Source organism: Lacerta agilis, chromosome 12 (genome assembly GCF_009819535.1).
Source record: "Lacerta agilis isolate rLacAgi1 chromosome 12, rLacAgi1.pri, whole genome shotgun sequence".
NCBI classification, from domain to species: Eukaryota; Metazoa; Chordata; class Lepidosauria; order Squamata; family Lacertidae; genus Lacerta; species Lacerta agilis.
In genome coordinates this window covers 31011434-31038890 of record NC_046323.1, presented here as the reverse complement: position 1 = coordinate 31038890, position 27457 = coordinate 31011434, and the positions used below count along the sequence as shown (strand labels likewise).

General features: G+C 41.5%; 1 protein-coding gene and 1 non-coding gene across 3 annotated transcripts in view; both read right to left on the bottom strand.

The window, feature by feature from the left end:
* The window catches only part of CDK6 (cyclin dependent kinase 6), a 98850-nt gene that overhangs the window by 27673 nt on the left and 43720 nt on the right, over positions 1 to 27457 (bottom strand). For both annotated transcript variants that reach the window (XM_033165765.1, XM_033165766.1), the window contains exon 4: positions 21092 to 21259. In XM_033165765.1, coding sequence (XP_033021656.1) covers positions 21092 to 21259 — 168 coding nt within the window. The remainder of the gene's footprint in view (positions 1 to 21091; positions 21260 to 27457) is intronic.
* Positions 13629 to 13700, bottom strand: TRNAA-UGC. The gene has a single exon. It is a non-coding gene; the product is annotated as a tRNA-Ala (tRNA).

The window sequence follows — 27457 nt, the reverse complement described above, 5'->3', positions numbered from 1 at the left end:
GGCTACTGGCAAAAACAAAAATGCATTGCTGGACTGGAGACTTTCAGTGGCTTGTAGCTCTTTCATTTTTATAAGTGCTGAGTTCTGGGTGCTGTTTATTTATTTTATATATTTCAAAAAAACATTTATATACTGCTTTATATTGCATATATCCAAAGCCATTTACAAATATAAAAACATGCAAAACCAGCAAAACAAAACTATACAGTAATTACAAAATTTAAATGAAAATACCATCTCAAGTGATACTGCCACATGACAGACAAGTTAATATTGGTGAGGACAGACTTGGGTGAACAGATATGTTTTTAGTTTTCTGGGCAGTTAAAATTAAAACAACGTTGTTATAAATTTATAAATGGAAGAACTTGGAAATAAAGTTTGTTATAGTTGTGAGATATACCAACACTTAAAGCTACTAGGGTGAAACGGAAACTACTTTTTTATTGGAGCTTTAGAGAATGTACTGCTAAGATTTAGAAATGAATGCTAAAAGCAGCCTTTTTATTATAATAATGACATGAGCTTCCTGGAAGACTCCTCCTCTCACCCACATCAGCTTAATTTGCTGGTCAGACCCACCTGAAATCAGAATAAACATACAGAACATATATAAAATGGACATGTTGAAGGGATAAATGAGGGGAGTTCAAGGGTATTTACACAAGTGGTCAAATTGGTTAAAAGCCCTTTTAGCACTTTGATCTTACAACATCTGTTTCAGGAACAATTCAATAAATTAAGGGCAACAGAAAGCTGAGACTGTTGAACTTTTGACATAAACGATCATCTAAACTGGTGTTGCAACAGCAGGATGGTGTAACTATAATCCCATTCACTTTCTGAGCTTGGAAGGTGTTAAATTAGTGATTATTTAGGATAATTCAAATGACACTTTCATGCATGAGGCTCCTTGGTAAACTTGTGTTAGCTCTCTGAGCAGGCACACTGGCACTGATCCACAGCATTCTGCTTTTGTCACATGACTGAAGTGGTGTTACACATTGGAGTGGTGCCTGTGCCCACAACTGGTCCACACTAGGGATGGGAGAGAAATCCAGCCCAGTTCACTTTTAAATGCACACCTACCTAATTCACCCTCCCTCAAACAATATGCAAACCAAAAGGCAGCCATTCCAAAATTCACACTTCTCCAAATTTTGCAATGCACTTCTCCAGCTTAGCAATGTGTACAAAACCCCATATACTAGGGTAAATTGTACATAAAAATGCATATATTCATGAAATACAAAATACAAAAATACATTATATTAGCAAAATTGCATAAAAATGTGTATGGGGACGGACGGACACTGAAATGCTGAAGTTCCAAGAGGAATTTTGCTTAAAAGAAATCACAAACTGATGTGGAAATCTGGAGAACTGAACTTCAGGCTGGAAAAACAAGAAACTGGGAGGAACCAAAACTGACAGATTTGCTTGTCCCCTTATGGTTTGCTTATTCCCTTTATTGTTTTCAGGGAAGAAGCAGAAAAAATTGTGTCCCTTTCTTCTTGAACGGGACAATGTGAATGAATGTTATACTGGTTGATGTATCATAAACTTTTGTGACAGTCATGCTGCACCCCTTTTCTTTGGGAAGAAGGCCACAGTAAGCAGTTACACTTTGACTACTTTCTTCTTGTTAGCATATACAGTCGTGCCTTGGTTGTCAAATGCCTTGGTACTCATATGTTTCGGCTCCTGAACGATCGAAACCCGGAAGTGAGGGTTCCGGTTTCCGAACGTTTTTTGGAAAGCCGAACGTCCGATGCGGCTTCCGCTATTGTTTCCGGCGCACCTGCGCAATCGGAAGCCGCACCTTGGTTTCTGAATGTTTTGGAAGTCGAACGGACTTCCGGAACGCGTTGTGTTTTAAACCCAAGGTATCTCTGTATGTATTTTTGAATGTGTTTCTTTTTAAAGAAAAGGGGGGAAGGTGCAGCTCAGATTTCTGTTTCTACAATCTTCCCATGTTATTGTCACAACACTCATGTGAGCTACAATCAAGTCCCAGTTGTATAGTATTCCATCTATGCAAACAGATTCCATGGGAGGGGGAGTGTCTTGCTGCAGAGAGCAGCCATGATAATGTTCACAGTAGGAAGAAAAACACTCAAAAGCAAGGTTGGGGGAACCTCAGGCCCACAAGCTGAGTGTGGCTCTCTAGCAGACTAGGTAGATTCCTGAGAGCTAAACAGGCTCTACCTAGGCACCTCCCCTCTACCTCCTCAGGCCATATTCCCAAAACGCACCACTCACTGGTCCTGTTTCACATCCTCAGTTCTGGCTGGATGGAGTGCATCCTTGAACTGTGATAATTTTAAAACAGTTCACAAAACGGGATGTGAACAGAGAAGTCGTGGAGTTTGTCACCAATGATGTCATGGGCACCAGCCTTAAGATGCCAAATACATTTGCACACCTTCATTCCACACAGCAATTCCTGTTGCCAGCATGAATCTTTGCTGGGGGCGGGGTAACATTTCCCAGAAACCAGTGCTGTAATTTGAATGTCAGGATATGTAATTTCCTTTATTTTAGAAGCATTACCTCAAAAGAGATAAAACCCTGGAAAGGCTTTGCATTGCAAGCTTGCTCTTCCTTGTATTTTATATACTTAAATGCATGTTATAAGGTGGGTAATGGATTAGAGAAGTGGGGAGGCAAAAATTATTAATTTGGAAATTGCACACAATTTTTACAGGGAAAGAGCAGGTTGCATTTCAATCATCATATTTGCAGTGCTTCAGTGTAATTTTTCAGTGTGGAGGGGTCTCTCAGGGTGTGTAATCTGTATGTTAAGAATGGTAAAATGTTTCCGCTTGCCTTCAAGGAACTTGCATGCAAAGAATAACCACAGGATATTTTTCTCACTTAAAAAAAAAAAAAAACCCCAAACAACTCAGAGTGATGCAGTGAATCTGCAGTGACTGATTCATGAAGACCATTTCCCTCTGCCTCATCCCTTTTTCACCAGAGAAACCAAATAAATATTTGTGGACATTCCATTCACAGAAACAGATAAGCAGAAATGGAAATTATTCTGAAGGCAGGATATGGTGAGCTCAACACCAGAGCAGAACTTCCTCTTCTGCATTGGTTTTATTTCTATTTTTCACTTACAAAAGTGTTTGCTTAGGTAAGCCAGAAAAGGGGGATGTTTCATCTCTAAAAGAAAACAATGGCATTGCATCATTATGGGTATGTAGAAGTGCCCCTGTGTGTTAGGACATGCTGAAGGAAGGACAAACCAGGTGCCCTCCTAAGAATAAGATATGTTTTTAAATAGTAATACAGTTGTACCTTAGATCTCGAATGCCTTGGCTCCCGAACAAATCGGCTCCCCAACGATCGAAACCCGGAAGTGAGTGTTTCGGTTTTCGAACAATTTTTGGAAGCCGAACGTCCGATGGGGTATCCGTGGCTTCCAATTGGCTGCAGGAGCTTGCAGCCAATCAAAAGCTGTGCTTTGGTTTTCAAATGTTTTGGAAATGGAACGGCTTCTGGAACGGATTCTGTACGACTGTACAGTTTTAACTATACCTGTATAGGTAAGGCAAATGGCAAGGGTGACAATAGCACAATCCTATGCCTAGATGCTCAATGAAACTTATTCCCTAAGTAAGGGTGTTTAGTATAGCAGCCTAAAGGTGCAATCTAGTTCTGCTGGAGTCAGTGGAAACTCTCTTATTAGCTTTTTAGGATCTCAGCTGCAATCAACATGGTTAATCAATTTTTTTCCGTGCCTTCTCTCTGTGGTACGAGTTTGTAACATAAACCCAAAGCTTTGGGCTTTAACATTACCTAAAACAGAGTGTTGGCATACCTGGTTAGCATGTTTAATTCATCACATGATTCCATTTAACTTCATTATTAGATTAGAGAGAGACTAATGCAAAAGTATGACACCAGGCATTTGGCACTGAAAGGAATATTTGGGGAATACCTCCATTTAATGTACAGCTATTTCACGCGGGTGACACTGTGGGTTAAACTACAGAGCCTAGGGCTTGCTGATCAGAAGGTCGGCGGTTCAAATCCCCGCAACAGGGTGAGCTCCTGTTGCTCGGTCCCAGCTCCTGCCCACCTAGCAGTTTGAAAGCATGTCAAAGTGCAAGTAGATAAATAGGTACCACTCTGGTGGGAAGGTAAATGGCGTTTCTGTGCACTGCTCTGGTTTGCCAGAAGCAGCTTAGTCATGCTGGCCACATGACCCGGAAGCTGTACGCCGGCTCCCTCAGCCAGTAACGCGAGATGAGCACCGCAACCCCAGAGTTGGACACGACTGGACCTAATGGTCAAGGGTCCCTTTACCTTTTAATTTCATATATCACAAACAAAAAATAAAAACAAATCAAAAGGATTTCCACATACAATTATCCAGTTGTTCCACAACTGCTAATCAACAACTGATTTACCAAATCATGATCATGGTGCTGATAACACCAAGGTTGCAGGTTTGATCCTGTATGGGACAGCTGCATATTCCTGCCTTGCAGAGATTTGGACTAGATGATCCTCAGTGTCCCTTCCAACTCTGCAATTCTATAATTCTCTATGATTCCTTTATGATGCAATTATCTTGCTGGTTTTTTTTAACAAATGAAAGGGCTCTATACAAAGAATAAGACCAAAACAAAGAACAGAGGCGTGGATTCTTTCTTAGTTTACACTTCTTCCTTCACTGATGTGTTTGTTAATGCTGTACCTGCTTTCATGTTATGAGAAGATAGCCAGCACTGTAAGACTTTGTACGCTCAAAAGGAACATTTTGTGTCTTGTCAACTGCTCTTGACCTTTAGGGAGGATAGTGCATTCATGCAGTTAGTCTATATGGTTCGGGGCTCTTTGAAGAATGAATTCATTCATAAACAAAGCCTTATATATAAACTAGACTCTAGTATACTGCTGTGCCTGCAAGGAACCTGTAGCTCTTCAGATGTTGTAGGATTAAAGGTCTCATCAGCCTAGTCAGTATGCCCAATTGTCAATGATAATGGCGGCTGGGGGCACATCAGCATCAATAGACACCTGGTATCTTGCTAATCTCAAATTCAATTATACTTCTACTTGAGAAAAGATAATTTGCAGGAGTTTGTAAAACAGCAATCCTAAACATTCTTACTAGGGGGCAAGTACAGTATCATTAAACTCAGCAGTATTTATCTAAACAACCATGTTCAGATTTTCACTAATAAGACTAAAATAACTGTACTTGACAGTTTGCTTTCTCACCTCTCTGGGATATGGAAAATCTTTATATTTCCCTGACGGTTCCTTGCACCATCTTCACCACAGCAACTAAGATCTAGGACTTTTTAACAAAACTAAAATAATTGTTTCTGAACTTGATAACTTTCACTCCAAACAATGTTATTAGAAAGGAAACCATATTTTCTAATTATTAGTTTGTGAAGGCAATCCCACCCCTGACACTACTTTTGATTCTATGGGACATAAATTACTTTTAAGGTTCAGTGTGTAAGAATTGTTTTTTCAACTGTATTTTCTTATTGTCTTCCACAGTACTTCCAATTTAATAAGCACAGCTTTATGTGTTGCATTAGAACATCTGAATCTTGAAAAGGAAAGAAAAATTGAACATCTATGAGAGTTAACTCAAATAGAAGAACTATTTGTTACCTTTGATGGTAACAAAGGGGGGGGGTTGCAGGGCAAAAATGTTGAGCTTGTTTTAGCTTCTTTGGGGGGTGCCAGTGATCTACCAGTGATCTACCACAGATGTCCTGTGATCTACCTGTTGGACGTGCCTGCTATATTTCTAGGAAGAACCACATCCCTAGAATGTTGGTGCTGTTTTAAAGTATTTCTAGGTATATCCGTTCTCAATGTGCATGAACATGTGTATATATAAACACTAGCGGAAGGCACTTCATCTCGATATAGTGATTTTTTTTTCATCAAGTCTCATGCATTACACACGTGTATGCAATTGTTACGAGACAGAACTGCAGTTTACATTTTCTAACCAAGCCCTGATTACATAAGTAAGACTACCAGTATATTTCAAAGATTGTACTGCACTCATTTCTAGAAAATCTAACCATTTTCAATAGGAATTGATTTTTTAAATAAAAAAATAAGGAAACCCACTAAGCAACTATATATAGTTCATTCATGTTTCTTTCTTTTCTGTGGTGTGGAATTGCCATGATAACTCTTCCTAGCAGAGAGGTTACTTCTTGAAATCTTCATGAGAAAGGGCACCCTACGGGAAATTTGAGGGGGAAAGCATGCATTCAAATAGCTTTCACAGTTTACTCTGCATGAGGCAAGTATATTTACCTTGCCATTCCTTGCCATCAGTGGTATGCGGTGCAATGGATAGTATTAGGTTAGTAATACTGACTTCATCTAGATGATGAACTGGGGAAGGTCACAATATAGTGAAAACAAAATAAAAAATAAAAAAAAATCACAAAATAAAAAATAAAAAATTCCTTCCAGTAGCACCTTAGAGACCAACTACCGGTAAGTTTGTTCTTGGTATGAGCTTTCAGATATCTGTATCTGAAGAAATGTACATGCACACGAAAGCTCATACCAAGAACAAACTTAGTTGGTCTCTAAGGTGCTACAGGAAGGATTTTTTTATTTTTTATTTTGTTTTGACTATGGCAGACCAACACGGCCACCTACCTGTAACTGGAACAATATAGTGAAGTTAGGGTTGCCAGATGCAAAACAGGAGATGGCATTCCCTATTTTACACAAGTAGCCAAGGGGCAGGTGCCCTGCTTTTTTTTTTTTTTGCATCTGGCCACCCTAAAGCCCACATGGCACTGGTCACGAAAGATTTCTCTTGCTAGAACCAAGAGCAAGCAAGCAGAGAGGATCAAGTACACTGGTTGGCCAAAGCACAGCTAGGCCTCACTTCCTCATGTTTATTCTTGACCGCACAAGCTTCATTTGTGAGGGGTGCCATCTCTGTTGCCTTTTCAGCACATACTGAAGACAGGCCTTTTAAAATAGACATATTCCAAGTCTGCATCTGTATTGTAACTGTTGTTAGATGTTTTATTGCTTGTGTGTTTGATGCCATGTGTTCCTTTGGAAGGAAAGGCAGGATATACCGGTAAATCTAATCAAATTTAATCACCATCTTCTGCATCTTCAGCTAGAATTTCCTTTTTTTTAAACCCATACTCTTGTGCTTTAACAGTAGACTGATCTACAAACATTGGTAGATGATAGTGCTTTCTATCTAAAGCCACAGAAGCAGGCCAACACATTTATTTCTGGTCCGCTGTCAAGCCTATCTGAAGCTGTAACACCCACAGCCAACTGTTAGATACCACATACTAATTCCAAGTATGCCTTAGAGACCTTATTGGTTGATCTTCTAAGTATTTTGGAAAGTGGTTTGTCTGTCTGTCCATCCAGATGCCTCTTGAGTTATCATCAGCATATGTGGCATGACAGTTCCCAAGATGGAGGAGTTGGTTTTCACCTATGTTTGAATACTGTTTAACACCATTTTGAATCAAGATGATAGACCTAAAAGTTCCAAACTGAACCAACAGTCGCCAAATTTAGCAGCATGGTTCCCAAGATTGAGAAGCATAATTGAGGAGTCATGCACAGCCATATAAACTATCAAATCACACTATTCATTTACAACCAAACAAACAAAAGTTTTAAAAGTAGCAGATCAACAGGCAATGAACAAATTATGAGGGAAAAGTTGGAGTCCTAAAATTTAAAAACCCACAAGCTTCACTTCCTGACTCGCCAAATTTTAGTCAAATTATAGCTTCCCTCTAGTCTTTTAAAAACAGTAACAGACAAAAATTGGATTAAATTAGTTTTAATTTGGCATTGATGTGCTTTGGAAAATGAATAAAAATTAATTGGGAAAAAGTAGAAACAGTAACAGGGGCCATCACAAAAAGTAAGGTGCCAGGGCACATCTGGCCTTCCTTCTAATTAAAATCCTGAAGAAGTTTCCCATCATGGCTTCTGATATGTCTAAAATTCAAATTGCAACCATTGCACTTGAAATTAAAACCTGTTTAGCTACGTCCGGAGCAGGCTTGTTTATTATGCATTTTGGAAAAGCACCTTCTCTTCACATGCTGAAGGGTCAATGACAAAAAGGCTATGCCAAAGAATGTTCAAGGTAATAAGCGCTTTCATGTTTCTAGTTCTCATGTCCGAGAGCATTACATCCAGCTAAAGGGCAACAAGATAAGAACGATATTGCTAGTTACTAACAAACACCAGATAAAAAAGGGCTCTTATGGCTACTGATAAAGTGACAGCATTCTACACATTCCTCCAAGTTGAGGAAGTTTTCGAGAAAGGCAGCTATGTTACATGCGAAGCACCACAAAACAAGCCTATCTCTATGTTTTCAAATTCCAGCATAGCGATGGCACATTTCTCTCCCTTTCCCCCACACCCCCATCTCTTCCTTCCCCTGGAACAGAAGTGTTCTCTGGACATGCAGAAATAACTCTGGTGTGTTGCAGTTTCCACTAAAACCTGTAACCATGTATGCTGGCAGGACAGAGGAGTTCTTTAGAGCGCCCTGGCTGCAAGCCAATGTTTACAATCCCCTGGGTGGGAAATGCAGGGTCAAAGGCTCTGGATGGCAGGCTCCACAAGCCTTTGCTGTTGCCGCCAATGACCTTCTGCCTCTGTTTTCAAAGTAGCTCCCTTGTTAACCCTTTGGAGACTGTGGGCACAAGAGCTTTAGGAAGGAAATGCCTTCCCGTGGAAGCACAGTTGCCCCCTTCCGGGCATAAACCTGTCAGGCTGTGGCAGCCGTGGAATGCTGGGATAACAGCAGACTCCCAGCAGACTATCAGGGTCACAGGAGAGAGCTCCCTTTCCCTCCTCCCAAAAGGTCACTCGAGCCAGAGGTAGACACGCAACACACTCCCTCTTTCCCCCCACCTCTGTTTGCCACAAAGCGTGAAGGTTCTCCCAAGAGCAAACAATGGACTTTAGATTACAGTGTTGTGAAACAGCATATTGAGTCTGCAGGAGAGAAGGAAGCATCCAATTTAGGAAGAAATGCTTTCTTCCTGCCTAGCCAATGAGCACTGCTGGAACTGGTGGTGGTGATTCCTCCTCCTGGCATATTCTCACTAAAGGAATTGGTCTTGAAATTAAAGACAGACTGAAGCGAAAAGGGAGGATTCAACACAGAGAGGAGTTAGGTGCACCTCGCGGATTTCAGTTTCTCCTTTTTTGGATAAGCAGAGCAGAGCAAACAAGTCACCCTTCTATTCCCAGTTTGCCTTACACATTTGCTTATTGCTTTCCTCAAACGTTTACAAAATTTTACTTGCTAACCAAACTTGCTGCATGTTCTGCAACCTTTCCCAACTGCAAAACTTGATGGGCACATTAATTTATAAAGCAATCTAACTTCTACAGCCTCCATGCTGTGGCTTCCTCCCACACCTGCTCAGCCCCTACAATCCCCCTGCATGTACGGCTGCAAGGGTTGCCATATATTTGGCTGCAGTGAGTTTCCCCATACAGTGGTACCTTGGGTTACAGATGCTTCAGGTTACAGACTCCGCTAACCCAGAAATAGTACCTTGGGTTAAGAACTTTGCTTCAGGATGAGTACAGAAATAGTGCTGCGGCAGCGGCACGACGGCCCCATTAGCTAAAGTGGTACCTCAGGTTAAGAACAGTTTCAGGTTAAAAACGGACTTCTGGAACGAATCAAGTTCTTAACCAAAGGTACCACTGTAATTTAAACTTCCAAGCCAGCTAAAGCTTCACCTGTCAGATGCCTGCCTGTCAGGCTGCTCTTAAAGCTATTTGAAGCCCTGCAAAGAAAAGACTGACAATCTTTACCCCTGCTTGGCTCTTCCCCCTTCCCAACTTTGACCCCACACTTTCCCAAGGGGGCTTCATCACTCAAGGGTAGCATAGGAGTATGAAAGGAATAAATGAAATGAAATGAAAGGCAGTCAGGCTTAGCAGGCAAGCACTTGCAAAAACAGCCGTTCCTTGCAGCAATCTAGATGGGACAGGACCAACACCTTGTGATACTTGTTTGTGATTTCAACCACCCAGTAAGTAACATCTCATAGTCACTAAGCCTACTTTTCCAAAATGTTTTGCCCATTACCTTTCCTTGGTGACAGCCAGAGTTTTGTTATGGAGGTTGCTGGCTAAATGCTCAGGTGGTTGATGTTTCTTCAGTGAGAGCGGACATGGAAAGAGCGCCGGTGAGGTGTAGAGGTCAGAGTGTGGACCAGGACCTGGGAGACCAGAGTTCAAATCCCCGCTCAACCATGAAGCTCATTGGGTAGTCCCGGGCCTGTCACAGTCTCTCAGACTAACCTACCCCAAAGGGTTGCTGTGAGGATAAAATGGAGGGGAGGAGGAGAACCATACATTCCACCTTAAGCTCCCTGGAGGAAATGTAGGCTATTAATGTAATAATAAACAAAATGACCAGAAATGACACAAGAGAATCGGAAGCGTTTCACAGAGCAGACAATGAGCTGACCTCATCTTTGCATACTGTATTATGTTCCTGTTTTCTCTTCCTTCTCCCTGCTTTATTTTGTACAAGTCTTTTGGACTGTAATTCTATTTTTCTTTTCTTTTTTTTCTAAATTTTATGTACAGTGCAATGTTAAGCGTTTTAACATTTTACAATTATGGTTTAGGAAAATACCTACAATCCTGAGAGAGAAAATAATCAGAAGATTTGGCAGCTCCGATTTGGGCAAACCATCACCTAAGGTGTCTGAACTGGGTGCCATAGACCAGAGAAGGCTGGCAGAGCAATCCTATGCAGTAAGCCCCTCTCAATATAGAAAGACTTACTTGTGAGCAAACTTGCGTAGATTTTCACTGCGACTATTATGGAAACAGAAAACGACAGGCACTCAAGGAATGTAGGGACGTAAGAAGCTGTCATTTATATGGAGTCAGACCATTAGATCCATTCTGTTCAGTATTGTCTACACGGACAGGCAGCTACTCTCCAGGGTTTCAGACAGGAATCTCTCCCACTTCTACCTGGTAGATGCTGTAACCTAGGACTTTCTGCATGCAAGGCAGATGCTCCACCACTGAGCTACGAACATTCTCCAACATTAGTTCTCAAAAGGCAGCCCCCGATGCAGCATGGCAAGCAGAATGAAACGGAGGGGGGGGGGTATCAAAACGCAGTATGTGTTACAGTATGGGAGTCTTCCATTCAAAGGGTGGGGTTTACAACAATTATACAGGGATGTTGAAGCTCCTTGGCAATGCCTAAAGCAGCTTCTTGGATCCTAGCCTGACTTCTGAGGGCCGGATACTCCTGGAGGCTACTAAAGTTGGCAACTTTAACATGCAGTCCGAGGCGTAGGTCGGTGACGTCTTTACGCCTACGCATTTTATATGGTACCCTTAAGTCTCTTAACCTTTGGTTTCTGTTCTTTCAATTTCTCTGGTGTGTTGTTGTTGTTGTTGTTGTTGTTGTTGTTGCAGTTTAACAGTGTATTTCAAATTACTTGTTGTGGTTTCCTTCAGAGTCTTCCCCACAACAACAGCAAATCATTTTGGCTCCCGATTTTCTTGCTATGATTACTGCCAGGGGTGGTGGTGATGGGGCTATTGTGAGTAATCACTCAGCATACTGTAAAACTTCCCTGTTTAACAAAGAGTCAATTGCTTAATGATTAGGAATAAAGAACAGAACAGAAAAGGTTATATCAGTTTCTTCACTTCCTATTTTTATCCCAAGCAACTATGTTAAGTCACTGGTCTTTTCATTACATCAGCTAGCTCTAAATTCTTTCACTTCATTGATGGGTTTTAAAAAGGCAGCATTCATTGCATCTGTGTGTCCCCTAAAGGCAGCTGTTGCTGTGAAGTCTTGCATTTTTTGCATCCGCCCCCAACCCTTAATATTATACAAATATCAAAACATCCCAAACAGCTCCAGGTGTCCCTTTACCAAATTTTTCATGTGCCATAGACAGTCTTTTATTGATTGCAACAAAATATATCTATCTCTATATATACATGCAGCTAACAACTGATGTGCTCCATACACAGCATATAGTTAACACTGCACAACTGAAGCCAAAATATACACAGCTAAAAGGAATGTTACTGGGGGCCTCTCTCTTACCGAACAAAGCAGTCTCAGTTTGGCTCTTTTTCTCTAGCACTACCACATCCGCACATCGTTAGCTGGAAAATTCCAGATATATGCTGTAATTTTTTGTGCTTTCCCCCCTGCTCTTCAATGTCCAGATGCCATTACCCCTCCCCTCCTTCCTTATCTGTCCCTGCTAGTTTGGTTCTTTGCCAGCTGTGGTCAACAATTAATACAACCAAAGTTTTTTGGGTGGGGTGGGGGGTGTAGAGAGGTGGAAACAGAGAACACCCCTTGGCAACTGGCACGGCCTCACAGGAAATACCAAATAAAAACTTTTATTATGTATTGTTTAACCATTTTGTTTGCCTGTAGGCCACCCTGCTATTGGTGCAATTTAGCAAAGCATGCTCCGTCTGGATGAGCTGCGCGCAGACTCTTTGTTTCCAGAATCTGTCACGCACAATCACTGCTTCAGCATGTGGCCTACTAAAGAAAGAGGAGAAGCAGCATGGCAGGCCTCCAGCCCCCACCCCCACCCCCGAGTTCCTTTTCATTAGCCAACTAGTGACCAAATGTTAAAACGGATGAGTAACCTTTTAATATTCATGTAATTAATTTACTTTCCTCCCTTTAATTATTGAAGTCTTGACATGAAAAGCCATGGGGGGAAAGCACCAGCAGCAATGGACCAGAGGGGAGGAGACCGAGGGAGCTCTCTCTGCACCCCTCCCCACCCTGCACCTCCATCCGCTTGCTCTTTGGGATACGGAATGGACCACAGATTACCATTATGCATGGTTGCAAGCAGAGCTAAACAGTAGGGGAAATTCCTGGGCTTATAAGTATGTCTGTAACATTCTCTTGAATGTATTAATTAGTCTGGTATTTTAAACAGATTTCCCCACCCCTCCCCTCCACGTTCCCCCCCCCCCTTGCTCCAGATATAATGGCAATAGGAGATTAAAAACTCTTTTCATCAACATGCAATTACAACATATACTTCCTCTTCTTAATCAGCCGGCTAATCTACTGACACATACAGCCATTCCCTTTCCCCCAGGATCCAACAACAAACCAGGCTCACTCTTAATTCGCTTCACTTGCTACTAAGCTATGACTGATGTGTAAAACCAGTAAGTATTACAATCCCACGCCGTTTTCTGGACACTTGACCAATTGCCATAGTTTCCAAATCCCCCACTGTTAAGGCCATGCAATATGGGCATAACGCTAGTAGTATTACTACAAAATATATGTGTAAGGTTTGTTCTTGCTTACCGAATGTGGCTAGTTTGAGGGAAACAAATCACAAGCCTAGGTTTAGGCAACATGACAAGCCAGACCATTACACATATCCCAGTAGCAGAAGGAGCAGTGGTGGTCCAATATTTCAGTAACATCCACCACCAGCCCGCTGCTTGCTCACATTAAACCATGGTTTATTTTAACTATGCTTTAATGTGACATGCAAACCAGGTCAGAGTAACTAGTATTATTTTATTAGTCCTATTTTGTTTTTGTCTATCCCTGCCCTATCTGGAGATGCCAGGGATTGAACCTGAAACCTTTTGCATGCAAGGCAAACACTCTACCACTGAGCTACAGCCCTTCCCACTGTCTGTGCCAGCTTATGTAGTTCATATATTTGAGATACATCAAAAGCACCAGAATTGTTCATACAACGAACAAAAATTTGAAATCTAAATCCCAGAGCTAAAAGAAGACCCCATATTTCACACGTGCAAGGAAAGGGGATGGGAATACAGCAACATCAATGTAAAAGACAGGAGCAAAGTGCACAAACAATGGAAATTTTTTTCACGGGTTCCCACTTGTCTTTACCTATTAGGAATGTCTTGTGGTTGGCTTTTAAAAAAAATAATCATTGAGATGGAAAAGTTCCTTGTTGGACACCTACCTTCAGTAATGCGTAGAACAAAGGTATGTCATCTGTGACATTAATTGCTAATCCAGGCTATAATATTTCACATATTCACTGGGAAAGAATTTCAGCTATGCAGTAAACCAAGTAGCAGGGATATAAAAAGAAAATCGAATGCCTTATGATCAATTAGGAAACTGAATACACACACACACCCCACACCTAGGCTAAAGGAACCTGGATGCCAAAGAGAGATCCAAGGAGACAAAACATTTAAATTTAGGGCTACCATGACAAATCAATACTCCATTCCTTCTCCTCTTGTGCCTGTGATTATTAAGGTTTTGCTTTTAAAACTGCACCATTTCCTCCTCTATTCTGAGAGGCCAAATGCTCTGTATATTCAAATCAATGCCTAAGCGCTGGTGCAGTTATGGAGGCCAGGCTATGCATATGTAAATGTCATTTGTAGTGATTTCAACAAAAAAACAGTGGGAACTTTCCTAGATCTCAATCCAGCTGGTGACATCCCTATGTAGAAAGATGATTGTACAATCTGATTACCTGTAGTTTAAATCAGAAATAGAAAAGGGCCTTGTAGGGGAACGCACTCTACTCGCTGGGATCTGAACGCATTGGGGAGTTGAGGTAAGATGCCCATATCCAGTCTAAGTCAAATGATGACTATGGTTGTCCAACAATAACCCAAATCACATTTAGAAAGGATGGTAAAGGCAAGAACAGCTATTGGTTTGCAGTCTTCTACTGTGCTTGTAGCTTACAGAAAGTTACTACATTGAGAATGGTTGCAAATATACAATCTGTTCAATGCTAAGCTTGCTTGGTGAGGCAGGTTTGCTTGCTCTTGGCAACTATGTAAACCTTTGTATGGTAAATGCTGGTGTTACAGAATGAAAGGCAATTCAGGAAGCTCAGACAAAGTTCAGGTAATGTTACACTGGTTATAAAAATCTGGAAACAATGCAGAGATTCAAAAGAAGCATTCTTTGCTGCTGTTTTTCTTTTCTTTTCTTTTCTTTAATACAGTGGCACCTCAGGATAAGCGCGCAACCCCAGAGTCATCCGTGACTGGACCTTACGGTCAGGGGTACCTTTACCTTTTTACCTCGGGTAAAGAATTCAATTCGTTCTGGAGGTCCGTTCTTAACCTGAAACTGTTCTTAACCTGAGGTACCACTTTAGCTAATGGAGCCTCCCGCTGCCTCCGCGTCGCCACCGCATGATTTCTGTTCTCATCCTGAAGTAAAGTTCTTAACCCGAGGTTAACGGAGTCTGTAACCTGAAGCATCTGTAACCTGAAGCATCTGTAGCCCAAGGTACCACTGTACAGCCTTTAAACTTGGCCAAAGGTAAACTCTACCCTAACTCTGGACTTGCACTAAGCTGAAACCATCTTATGTTAATATACCACAATTCGCTTTCTTGACTAAAACCAAAAGACCAACAATTAAAAAAAAATTTAAATATATTAGGAACAGGAAACTGGCTAAGGGAGGCAGTTGGCCCTTTAGGTGTCCAAAAGGAGGAAAAGGAGACTGAAGAGAAGCTGAATGAATCCTTTGTGTCTGTCTTCACTGTAGAAGATGTAGGGTGGAAGTTTAATGTGAATTAACATATTCATTAGGGGAAATAACTATTTATCAAAGTACTCAGTATATATTTTATTTTCTCACTCTTTTGATATTCAGAATGTTTACTTAGGGAGATCCCTTCAGGATAATTGTTTGAAACAGCAAATTAATTTCTGCATATTCTTGCATCATATGACTCCTAATCGATACAGCTGAAGGGCTTTGGGATGTCTCAGAGTTTTGTTGCTAGTGCTGCAAAACAAAGTAGATCTGTATTTTTCTAAGAACTTGTGTATACCACAGCTTCAGTGAGAGAGCATACATTTTGCAGGTTCAATCCCTGGTATCTCTAGATAGGGCTGGGGAAGACTCCTTCCTGAACCACCTCTACAGAGCTGTGGTCTGACTTGAAATAAGGCTGCTTCCTATGATCCGGATTCTCATATTTTTATTTATTTATTACATTTTCATACTGCCCTATATTCGTAGACCTCAGGGCGGTTACAATATAAAAAAACACAAAATACATAATAAAAATAAGAACAGAAACAAACCAATAATCCCCCTTCCACAGCACATTGAAAAGGGCATTGGATGTCAATCAGCCAAAGACCTGGTTAAAGAGGAACGTTTTTGCCTGGCGCCTAAAGGTGTATAATGAAGGCCAACTGAACCTCCCTGGGGAGAGCATTCCACAAACGAGGTGGAAAATATTATTATTATTAATTTTCAATTTCCATTTCCAAATATAAATAAAAGTCACGTCTCTCAAACGTGATTATATCAAGACAATAATGCTATATATGGCTTTTTAATTCCACAGTTTTGACGTGAAACATTTAGCGCAGGACTCTCCAAAGCGTTCCCACTCCTAATGGTATTAATTGCAAACTGAGCTTTCTTTCACAGTCTAGTAGAAACTAGCTTTCTGGAACTAGGATCTGTACAGACTTTGGTCCATTTAACAAGGTCAGACTGTTTATTCTCGACCAAATTCTTTCCCACTGTAAAAAGGTACTTTTAAATGCCACATTCCATTGCCAGTGCCAGTAAGTCACTGAAGCATATTTTCCCACAAGAACTGATACGATGGATGGGACTCTACTTATTTAAAATTTATACCGTTCAAATTACATAAGGTAAAGATAGCTTGTAATGAAACAAATTGTTTAAAACTATCCATGCCTTTGTTGCACTGAAGTTTCAGATTGGGTATTCGTTAACCATAGCAGTGCCATACAAATACAGCAAATGGTATATCTTGAGTAAAGGAGAGTGAAATCACACATGAGATGAAAAATACAGTTGAATAGACATATATTAACTATATATGTTAATATATGAACTATACTGCTGATTATATGAACCTGATTGTATACTGCTGATCTTAGGAATCTGAGAAGCCTCCGAATATAAGTAGACTCCAACACCCAGCTGTCCCAGCCAGCATGACCATTGATCAGGGATGATAAGACCTCTCCTCATTCCAGAGGGGAGGAGTTGTGGGCGGGGGCCGTTTCCCGCGCTTGCAGGGGGGCGTGTTCAGTCCCCTCCTTCCTGCCATGCCAAGCCCCATAGCCAGCCAATAGGGCTGGCTGGGGTGGTGGTGTCTGGATTCAAACAGCCAGGGAAGCACCATTTCCAGCCATTCTGCCCCCTGCTCACATCAGATCTCCCGCCCTCCCTCCCTTTTAGGTCTTGCTATACTTCTGACCTTGCTATGGACTTTGGTTGGTCGCCTTGGTTGCCCAGGGGGCCTAGTAGGAATTTTTATCCATTTGGCAAATTGGTACCGGCCTCTTGGTTTTTCGCCTACCTCGTAGCAACCCGTCACAACTTTATGGTATTGGCAGTTAGGCATTGGAATATTCAATAGAAGATGTAATATGTGTTGTGTGTTGGAGGTCAGGTTGTGCCCATCACCTACCTCCTAGGGGTATCCCTTTAAAGGGATTCGGCGGCCGCGGATCCTGTCCGATGCCCTGCTAGTGGCTAGGGCCATGGCACGACCCCCGGTGACGTCAGGGGAAGCTTCCAGTTGAATTTGCATCAACAAGCTCCTCCCACTGGTTGTTAACCCTCTTGTCCAATGCCTAAGCCAATACCACTCACACGCTGTAACCAATAAAGTTGTGGCCTTATTTTGCCCATTAACCTAAAATATTGTGTCCATGTGTTTTATTTACTCCACACGGGTGGTGGCCCATCAACTCGCAAATAGTTTTAGTCCAGCAACATCTGGAGGGCCATAGCTTCTCTGATTTACTAATAAGTGTAAACTTGCAGAATATGTAGTGGTTCAGCATATGGCCTGAAGGCACATGGGGCCACCACCTTGTTGAAGCTATGTAAGACAGGGTCTGGTCAGTACTCGGATAGGTTAAGCACCTGGGAACCACATACACCCCCAACCGAGTTCCACAATGGAAGATAGGCACAATATGTTATGTATAAAAATAAATCAATAAAAGGATATCCCTTTAATTATGTTGGTGACCCTTTCTGGCAGGGTACTTGTTCCATGACAGGCTGGCAGATTACTTGTTCCATGACAGGCTGACTGGTGCTGATGTGAGTTGTAGTCCAACAATATCAGGAATGCCAAAGGCTCCCCATTCTTGGAGTAGAATAGCATGTAAACCAAACTGTCACTGAAACAAATGTCTGATTATATAAACATTGTGGCTTTAGATAAACTGGGTAAACTGGGCTGTACCTTATCCTCCCCCCCCCCCAATAACTAAATTACTTAGCTCACTGCATTCATTGCAATTTTTGGTGCCATTTCTACTATACCCCCCGAATGAAGCAACCTATCATGTCCATTTGTACCATATCAAGTCAAACCATCAGTCTATCCTGTGTAGCACAATCAAATCCAATTGGCAGAAGCTCTCCAAAGATTCGGACAGTTCCTGCCTCTTCTAATCAAAGCTTTCCCAAGAGCCAGCACCAACACTTGCAGAACAGTTTAACTCCACATGACACTGAATACTTGTCCCCATTGTTCTGCTTCTGAGAACAAGCCCAGATGTTCAACATAGGACTATCAATCGCTCAGATTTCCTAGCTCCGGGACTGGTATTCTCTAAATAAACATGTGTCGATTTATTCTGAGGCTTTCATTCATTTATCAGAGGAAGCATCAAGGGATTGCAAATGACAGAAATATGCCCAGAAGGTTTACCTGCCAAAAGAATGCTTTACTATTTGGGAAGTAACCATTGCAGCTAAAATACTTTGACGTTATCGGTTTGCAGCACCCAGTCAACTAGGCTGGATCAGTTCTTTATGCTGCCTTACTTTCACGGCTCTTTCTGTTCCACTAGAGGAGTTCCTTTGTAGTCAGAGAATGAGGATGTATCTTGGGAAATAACTGATATTTCAAGAAATAATTCTTTATCTGGCCTCAAAATACTGCACCGCTGTAGGAAATGACAGAGAGTTCACATGTTGACTGATCATAATGATAGCCCTGACAGGGGACTTTCTAGAACTTCATTATGTGCACAGCTCCTAGAACATGAGGTACTCAGTCCTGTATAGAAACATCTGCTAAGTGACTCACAAATTGTTCACTCTCAAGGTGAAGAACAGAAGCGAAGAGTCTAAACTCTAGGGAGAAGAGCTTAGGCTAAACATTAGGAAGAGCTTCCTGATGATTTAGGTAAGTTCAGCAATGTGAAATCACTTTCTTTGGACAGTTTGGACAGATATCTGCAAGGGAACCATTAGCTGGAAAATGATAATGATTTAGAGCAGGAGGTTGGACTAGATGACCTATTAGGTGCTACCTACAGTTCTATTATATCAATGTTTCCCAACCTTGGGTCTGCAGGTTTTTTTTTTACTACAACTCCCATCATCCCTAGCTAGCAAGACCAGTGGTCAGGGATGATGGGGATTGTAGTCCAAAAAAAGCTGCAGGCCCAAGGTTGGGAAACACTGTACTATACTATGAATGGAGATTGTATGCATCAGCTGTGTCAATGTGCAACTAAACCACAGGATCCATGTGGCACACAGGAGTCCTCATAAGGTTTGGAGCAGTTTCAGCAGTGTAATATTCTATATCATTGTTCCCAAGTCAGCTGGCTGAGAGAGGTTTGCATGGGTTAAGAGAGATAAGATTTCCAGCTTCCTATCTCTGTACCTTTATCTCTATGCAGACCACTTTAGCTCTTTGATGACCAGTAAGTCTTAGGTTGCATCCTGTTTACAATTTCCTGCTCCTCCTCACACACTTTCTCTGGACCTTGAGGAAAGTGGTCAGTTTGGATTTGTCTTCTGAGAATAATTGGACAAGCATAGTCGAAACAAAATAGAAAATTCTTTTCAGTAGCACCTTAGAGACGACCAACTGTGTTTGTTCTTGGTATGAGCTTTCGTGTGCATGCACACTTCTTCAGATACCATAGCTTTCTTCATTTCTCCAACCAGATAGTCAGCTAGGACTACAGAATGCTTTCCTATCAAGAATGAGACTCCCTGTCTGAAATCCAGGACAGCCACTGCCACCGAGTTAGATGGGCTAATGGTGTGACTCAGAATAAGGTAGCTTTCATATGTTCCTTTGTGTCTCAGGAGCTGCCCTTTAAGCTTAAGCTCCAGATCTGCCACAAATTCTCATGCACTTCCCACATTTTAGAACTGCAAGGTTTCATAGAATCATAGAATCATAGAGTTGGAAGAGACCACAAGGGCCATCCAGTCCAACTCCCGCTTGAGAGGCAAGTGGGGTTTTTTGCTCATGCTTGGAGAGCACAATCTTTTTAAAAAAACTGAAAGTGGGACACATAGTGGACCCTTTTTCTATTTTTAAATTCTTGTTTGACTAATATGATTATTCAAATACCACCACAAGACCAAGGAAATAATATCTGATCATCTCACATTTTTCCTACTCCAATGCCATAAACAAATGACAAGTGATTGATGCACAACCAGGTTACAAGTAGTCATGTAAACAAGCCCATGGTGCCATATTTTATTTTTCTCCCTCTTGTGCACTCTGCTCACATCGCCTGCTGAGCAAAGCAGTAACTGCTACATTATCTTTTAAGAAACTTGCAGGCCTCCTTCTAAGCACTATCAAGATGTGATTCAGAAGGGGAGGAAAAATGCCAACTGTACTATACCTCCTGTGTAGTGTGCAGTTGCTGCATATTAAAACAGTTAATGAAGTAGGAAAAGATGCAAAAGCATAATATTCAGGGAAGTCCACCTTTGTATTATCATCTTGGGATGTCAATCAGGCTTTGATTCTTTGTACACTGGACTTTTCATGAACTTACTTCCACGGAAACAAGTACAGGACTGAGCAGTCAGATTCAGCAATTCGTAGGAATAATTTACCGCCCTCAGCAGTAATTGCAATCGCTTCAGATAAAGTTCAACTGTAACGCTTCTCAAATAGTAACAGCTATCTTTTGCTTTATTTAGTTGTTCTAAAATAACAACCAAACAACATCTATGCAAAACCAAATCCTGAAATTAGATTTAAAGAAGGAACACATTGAAACTTACCACAGATGTAAGAGCCATTTGAAAACTGTAGATCCTTGCAAGGCCAAAGTCAGCTAATTTTATCTGCCCACTGCTGGTGACTAGAATGTTTTGCGGTTTCAGATCACGGTGGACCACTCTGTGCGAATGCAGAAAATCAAGCCCTCGTAGGAGTTGAAACATCATGTCCTAGGGGTAAGCAATTGAGAGCTTTGATGAGAAACAAAGTACAGTACCGGTATGTCATTCTTGCACAGCTTAAATATATAGACAGGGCACCCTATATACACTTAGGACGAAGTAAGCCCCATTTAAGGTATCGAGACTTACTCCCAAGTAAACATGCACATGGTTCTGTTAGGTGTACCTATCCCTGTGTACCTAGATACACAAACAGGTATACAGTACAAATGCTTTAGCCCTCTTAATGCACATTCGCCTGAAGAGGGAACATGGGTAAAGCAGGGAATATATTTGGAGTTCCTCTTGACTCGCTCCATGTGATTCCTCTGGTCCTTTTGCATGTTATCATCATCATCATCATCATCACCATCATTAATGCTGTTGGGAGCCGCCCAGAGTGGCTGGGGAAACCACCCAGATGGGGTATAAATAAATTATTATTATTATTATTATTATTATTATTATTATTATGTTTACAGGAAAATGATGCAATGGGGAGCCTTGTGTATTCATGGAGGCTTTCCACAGGAATGAAGACCTTGGAAGATCAAGAGTCCCATTCATATTGGAAACATCTAGATACACAAAGCTTCCTGCTACAGAAATTTGCTCTAAACACATGAAGTGGCCAGAGGACTCACGCAGCTCCAGGGGCTCCCCCTCCTCTCCTGCAGTCCCACTCTACCTATGTTCCCTCTTTGGGCCTGAAGAGGGTTTCTGTCAATAGGTAGAAAATCTGAGCTATCTTGAAGAGATGTGTTAATATTAGGTTGGATCCACCCTAAGCTAGCCTCACTTAGGTCTCATTTAAATCAATAGGAATTACATTATTAAGACTAACTTTTCATATAGGGTGAATTATGTACAAGCTGATAACGTGTTTATGTTATTAGAATTTGCACAACAAAAATAGGCTATTAACATTTGACAATTAAAAACATTTAGTTAATAAATAATATATTATTTATACACCGTTCTTCTACTCATAAAGCACCCAGAACAGTTTTTTAACATGAGAAATCATAAAACCAAAAAGATTTATTAAAAATCTGATGCAAATTTCTTGAAAGCAGTGCCTTGAAAAGGTGCCGTCTTCTGTATTCACACCCGCAGAGTTCACAAGACATAAATGCAAGGGTAACAGGGGTGTTTGGCACAGTCACAAGAGCTTTGACCTGCAAGCTCTCAAGGCTTTTGAGCCTCCTTAATCAATTTCACATTCAAAATGCATTATCTAATCCAAGAGTGTGGAACCTGAATTCTTTCAGATGCTGTTGCAGTAGAACACCAATCATCCCTGGCCATTGAGCATGCCGGCTGGGGCTGATGGGAGTTGGAGTCCAGCATCTGGAGAGTCACAGGATTCCCACATCTGCATGATCCAACATGATAATTTACACATGAGACATTCAATTGCTCAATCGAAAGGTTGAGTTTTGTAGCATTTTTTTAATGAATCGGATCACTATAAAGACCAATAAATATTAAAATCTGAACCAAAGTAACACAAAATATTCACAGATATTTGGTGATCATGTTTACTGCTTCTGTCTTTTACATGTTCAAATGCATACAAATGGGGGGAATTCACCTGTTTTGTCACCTGTACCATTCCATGAGTCTCCATCTACAATTCTGCATTTTAGTTTCTTTTCATAACATTAAAAATGTGGTGGTTGGCAGGTGAAAGACCCTGTGTGACAGGCAGAGAAAGGAAGATATCCCAGGATAGGAGACTAGGAGAAGAAAGGAAAGCTCCTAGATGAGAGCTTGGGAGAGCTGTACGAGACAAAGGTTAACTATGCCAAGGTCATTCTGAATACTAATTTCTACATATTCTATTTCCACATGAATTGTTGTGGGCATGGTGATAATCTCACACAGTGAAAAATTCTTACGAATGCACTTTTGACAGTTGGCAGGGTATGTTATGGAGCTAGTTCTCAAGCTTTACCCTTGATACTGTTTCCAGGAAAATATACTGGCCACTCCAAACTGATGAGATAAAAAAGGAGAACATGGTGAGGATCTTACCATGCCAAAATTGAATGTGAGCATCGGGCATGATATGACATACTATCTTCATCATGCCAGATGACTACCAGGCCATTCACCAAAAGATTTTAGTGAATCTTTCTTAAGCCTGCTGGAAGGAAATTTAGGAATCTCCTATCTATTTATCATTTCCAGAGGTCTTCCTGAATAATAAATATTTGTTTTAAACCAGTAAATGTGATCATGAGATTCATTTATTAAAGCTCCTGAACTAAGTAGTACTTTAAACAGGCACATTTCCATGGAATGAAATACAGAGTGTTTTTATTGGCTGTGCATCTTGAGCTAACCCACTCAGTACTCTGTATCTTGCACTGATATGTCTACTGATTCAGAACTACAGCTCACAGGCTGCAATCCTATGCATACTTACCTAGGAGTAAGTCACACTGAACTAATGGGACTAGTTCTGAACAGACACACATAGGATTGCCATCAGTCATTGATTTGGCTCTATACAGCCGAAATTAACACCTCAATGAAGGGTTAAAGTATGGCAGATGTTGATAGCAGGCTCTCCTCACCAACAGGAAAGACACATGGCTATGGGGCCCAGATCTGGGTTTCTCTTTCCTAACAGCTGTTTGTGGACAGCAGCTAATTGTATCCACTTGTTTAGCCTCAGGGATAATGTCTAGTGGGGACAAAGTGCCACAAGCACACTTTTTTCAACGGTCATTTCCTCTCTGGTGTAACTTGCATGACAGCATGTGACAAGCAGAAATTAATGGTGGCACTGCTGTGCCAATACCTCTTGAATTGCTTTGACAGTGGCTGCAGGCTGCCTGCTTGGCCACCCAGCCAAGACCTCACATGAAACATGGCAAGGGGCCCACAGCTCTATTCACTAACAAGACAGCTGGTCAGTGATTAGGAAGCTGAAACAATGCACCAAGGGGGGAGGGGGAAAAACATTTGCAAGCAGCTTCAGATCAGGAGATCAAGTTTACTCAAATAAGAGCGTCTGAATGTTTCACCACCTCCTTACTCTGCATATTAAGGTTGACTAGGGTGACACAAATTTCATAAGACAACTCCAGCAGAAATTCAACGAGGCATTTGAATTATGAAAATAGACTTGTGGACTGATCATAGTTGCAGAATACTTACCCATGTGCAAACCTTACAACCTTCTTGTATGGAACACCTTTCTGTGAAGTCTAACTTGGTCAGACCAGATGTTCTCAAACTCTGCAATCCAAGACCTAGAAGAACCTGCTTAGGGCTGCCCTACTATTATGATAGTTACGTTCAAGATAGGTTGTTATGGGTAAGTACACATTTGTGGCCATAACGGTGGGAGGTGGTCTCTTGGGCTTGGGCTGAACTTATTTTTTCAGGGATTAGGTTCCTGGGAAACTGAGAAAGGTCATGCAATAAAACAGCTTGTTCTTCACTGTCCCTGAATAAAGTACTATAGAGCTGACTGGGAGAAGTTAAGTAACCACTGTTTCTACAAAACCACACCTACTTCCCATGAGTCCATGCTCAAGCCACATGATGGAAGGGTGAAGATGAACCTTTGTCCACAAATGCGTTCTGGTAACTTTTTCCTCCCTGGCACCACACATACTTTCCAGAGGAAGAGTTCCCTGTTCTTCCTCTGCCCTTCCCATTACGAGAGGATAACAGGTGGGCCAGAAAGCAGGAGCAAAGCTAATTCTTTCTGTGAATCCACTCCTTGGAAAGTATGGGGGAAGAAACATCATAGTGCGGAAGAGGGAGTCCGCCACATTGGAATACTTTGTGGAGCTCAGTGGAGAACACTTGCTTTTCATGCAGAAGGTTCTAGGCTCAATATCCAGCATCTCTAGGTAGGGCTTAAACATACCTGTCTTAAACCCAGAAGAGCCACTGCCAGTCAGTGTAGAGTTGACAATACTGAGCTAGCTGGACCAATGGTCTGACTTGGTATAAGGCAGTTGACTTTATATGACATTGATATATTCACTGTATCAAAAATCTGAAAGATTTTTCACAGCTCTGCCAATTAAGGCCCTTTAACTAGGAATGCACATGGGACCTTCTGCATGCCGCACCACTTAACTGCGGGACCTCCCCAAGTATTATAGAGGCTAAATTTGTCAAGGGTAAGCTTAGTAAGAGGAACATGAATCCAACCAGCAAGGTTTTTTGTTTTTGAGTGAGGAGGAAGTTGTGGCAAATATAAATTGCTGTGATCCTCAGATGAAGGGCAGTATAGAAATGTATTAAATAAATAATGCATTTCTAGACGTAGAATAAGTGTTAAGGTCAATATACTGCACCAACTTTCAACACAACTTTCAAATTCAGAAGAAAAAAGCGCAAAATAATTTGAGCTTGCCCTAAGAACTGATCGATAGAATGAAACCTTAAAAGATGGGGGGGGGGAACAAGTTTCCAAACTATACATTATTTTCAAAATAAAATACCATTGTGCCAAAGAAATCTTGATGGTGGTAAGCAAGTGAATGAAGCTCGTGCAGAATGAATTGAGAGGGTTAATTTAGATATTGTTCAGTTCAGCAAACAACTTTAAACAAACTGAAGTGCCTCTGCTACACCAGGGCCTAAGTAACCTTTCATTTACTCATGCCAATTAAGGGGGGGGGGGACCCAACAACAACGCACCAATCAGCGAACCCACCACACTAAAGTATGCACTGTTGCAAAATGCCACTCAATGAATTGGAAGCAAACTGGAAAGCAAATGAAAGAGGCTAGGAATCACCATCAAAAGAGTGCTGTTCTCTTTTGTGCCTTAGATATACTAAACAGTATTATTTACTGTGTGCCCTGCAAACTAGTGAGCAGCTGGGTGTAACACATTTCCATGCCATGTAACCTCTCCTTATGCAGGACCAGAAGAAAAGAGATCTCTCTGCTATGCCGTTCCAGTGGCAAAAGGAAAAGACAAGATGATGACTTTCCAGCTCATTGCACTTTTATAACATTCTCATCAATCACTGTGGGGTGGGGGTCTTTCTTGTTCTTGCTGGAGAAATGCTCTTGGTTTGCTGTTCGCAATGCAGAATGACTTCACTAAATAGCACACCAGGGTCACCTTCATCAGTTTCGTGTGTGGGGAGGACCCATAAAATTTAAGGCCTCCGGTTTGTTGCATGAGGGTCCACTTACTTAATTTTGATTGCAGGCTTGTGGCTTCAAGTTTTTCTCAAGCTGTGTCTGCGCTGACAAACCTCACCACAGCTCATATTCAGGGACTATGTGGACCTGTGCTTTTGCAATTGTACTGCCTAAGCACAAGTGGTAAAATTCACCATCCTGAATAATTTTATCTCTCTTCCTTTAAAACAAAAATAAAAATGCCATTTGCTAGCTCTGAAGAAGGAGAATGTGAACAAGTATAAACTGATGCATGAAGGGGCAAAAAAACTTTATTTCACATATAGGTGATGACCATTTAGGTAAGTCCAATTCATGCGTGATCACCAATTCATGGGTCCTTTTGGATACGGAAGAAGACAGAATGGGGATGGAACAGGGCACGCTGATATGCACTCTGCGGGGCCAGGAACAGAACCCCCGCGTGGAATGGTCGCTTGCTTGCTCATGGGGTTTGAACTGGAAGTGACTGGCCAGAATCAAGGCCTTGGGTTGTAGTGGATAGCTCAATGAAGATGCCGACACATTGTGTGGCAGCAGAGAAAAAAGCAAATTCCATGCTAGAAATCATTATGCAAGAACTGAAAATAAAAAAGGTACTCAAAATTTATCAAAGGGGTGGAGAAGCTTCCCTATTTGAAAAGGTTTCTGCATTTGAGGCTTTCAATTTAATGAAAAAACGAGTAAGAGGCAATATGACTAGAACTCCTGGGCACCCAAAGAATCTGGAAGTTGGAAGAGTCAGGACAGACAAAAGAAGCACTTATTCAGGCAGTGCTCAGCTAACAGAGGAATTTGCTCCCACAGGAAGCAGTCATGGCTACCAACTTGGATGGCTTTGGACAAATTTGTGGAGGATAAGGCTATCAACATCTACTAGCCAAGATAGCTGTGCTCTGCCTCTGCATCGGAGGCAGTGATGCTTCTGAATGCCAGTGGCTGGAAGTCACAAGGAAGGGGGAAAAGTGCTCTTGTGCTCAGGTCCTGCTTGTGGGTTTCCTACAGGCATCTGACTGGCCACTGTGAGAACAAGATGCTGGA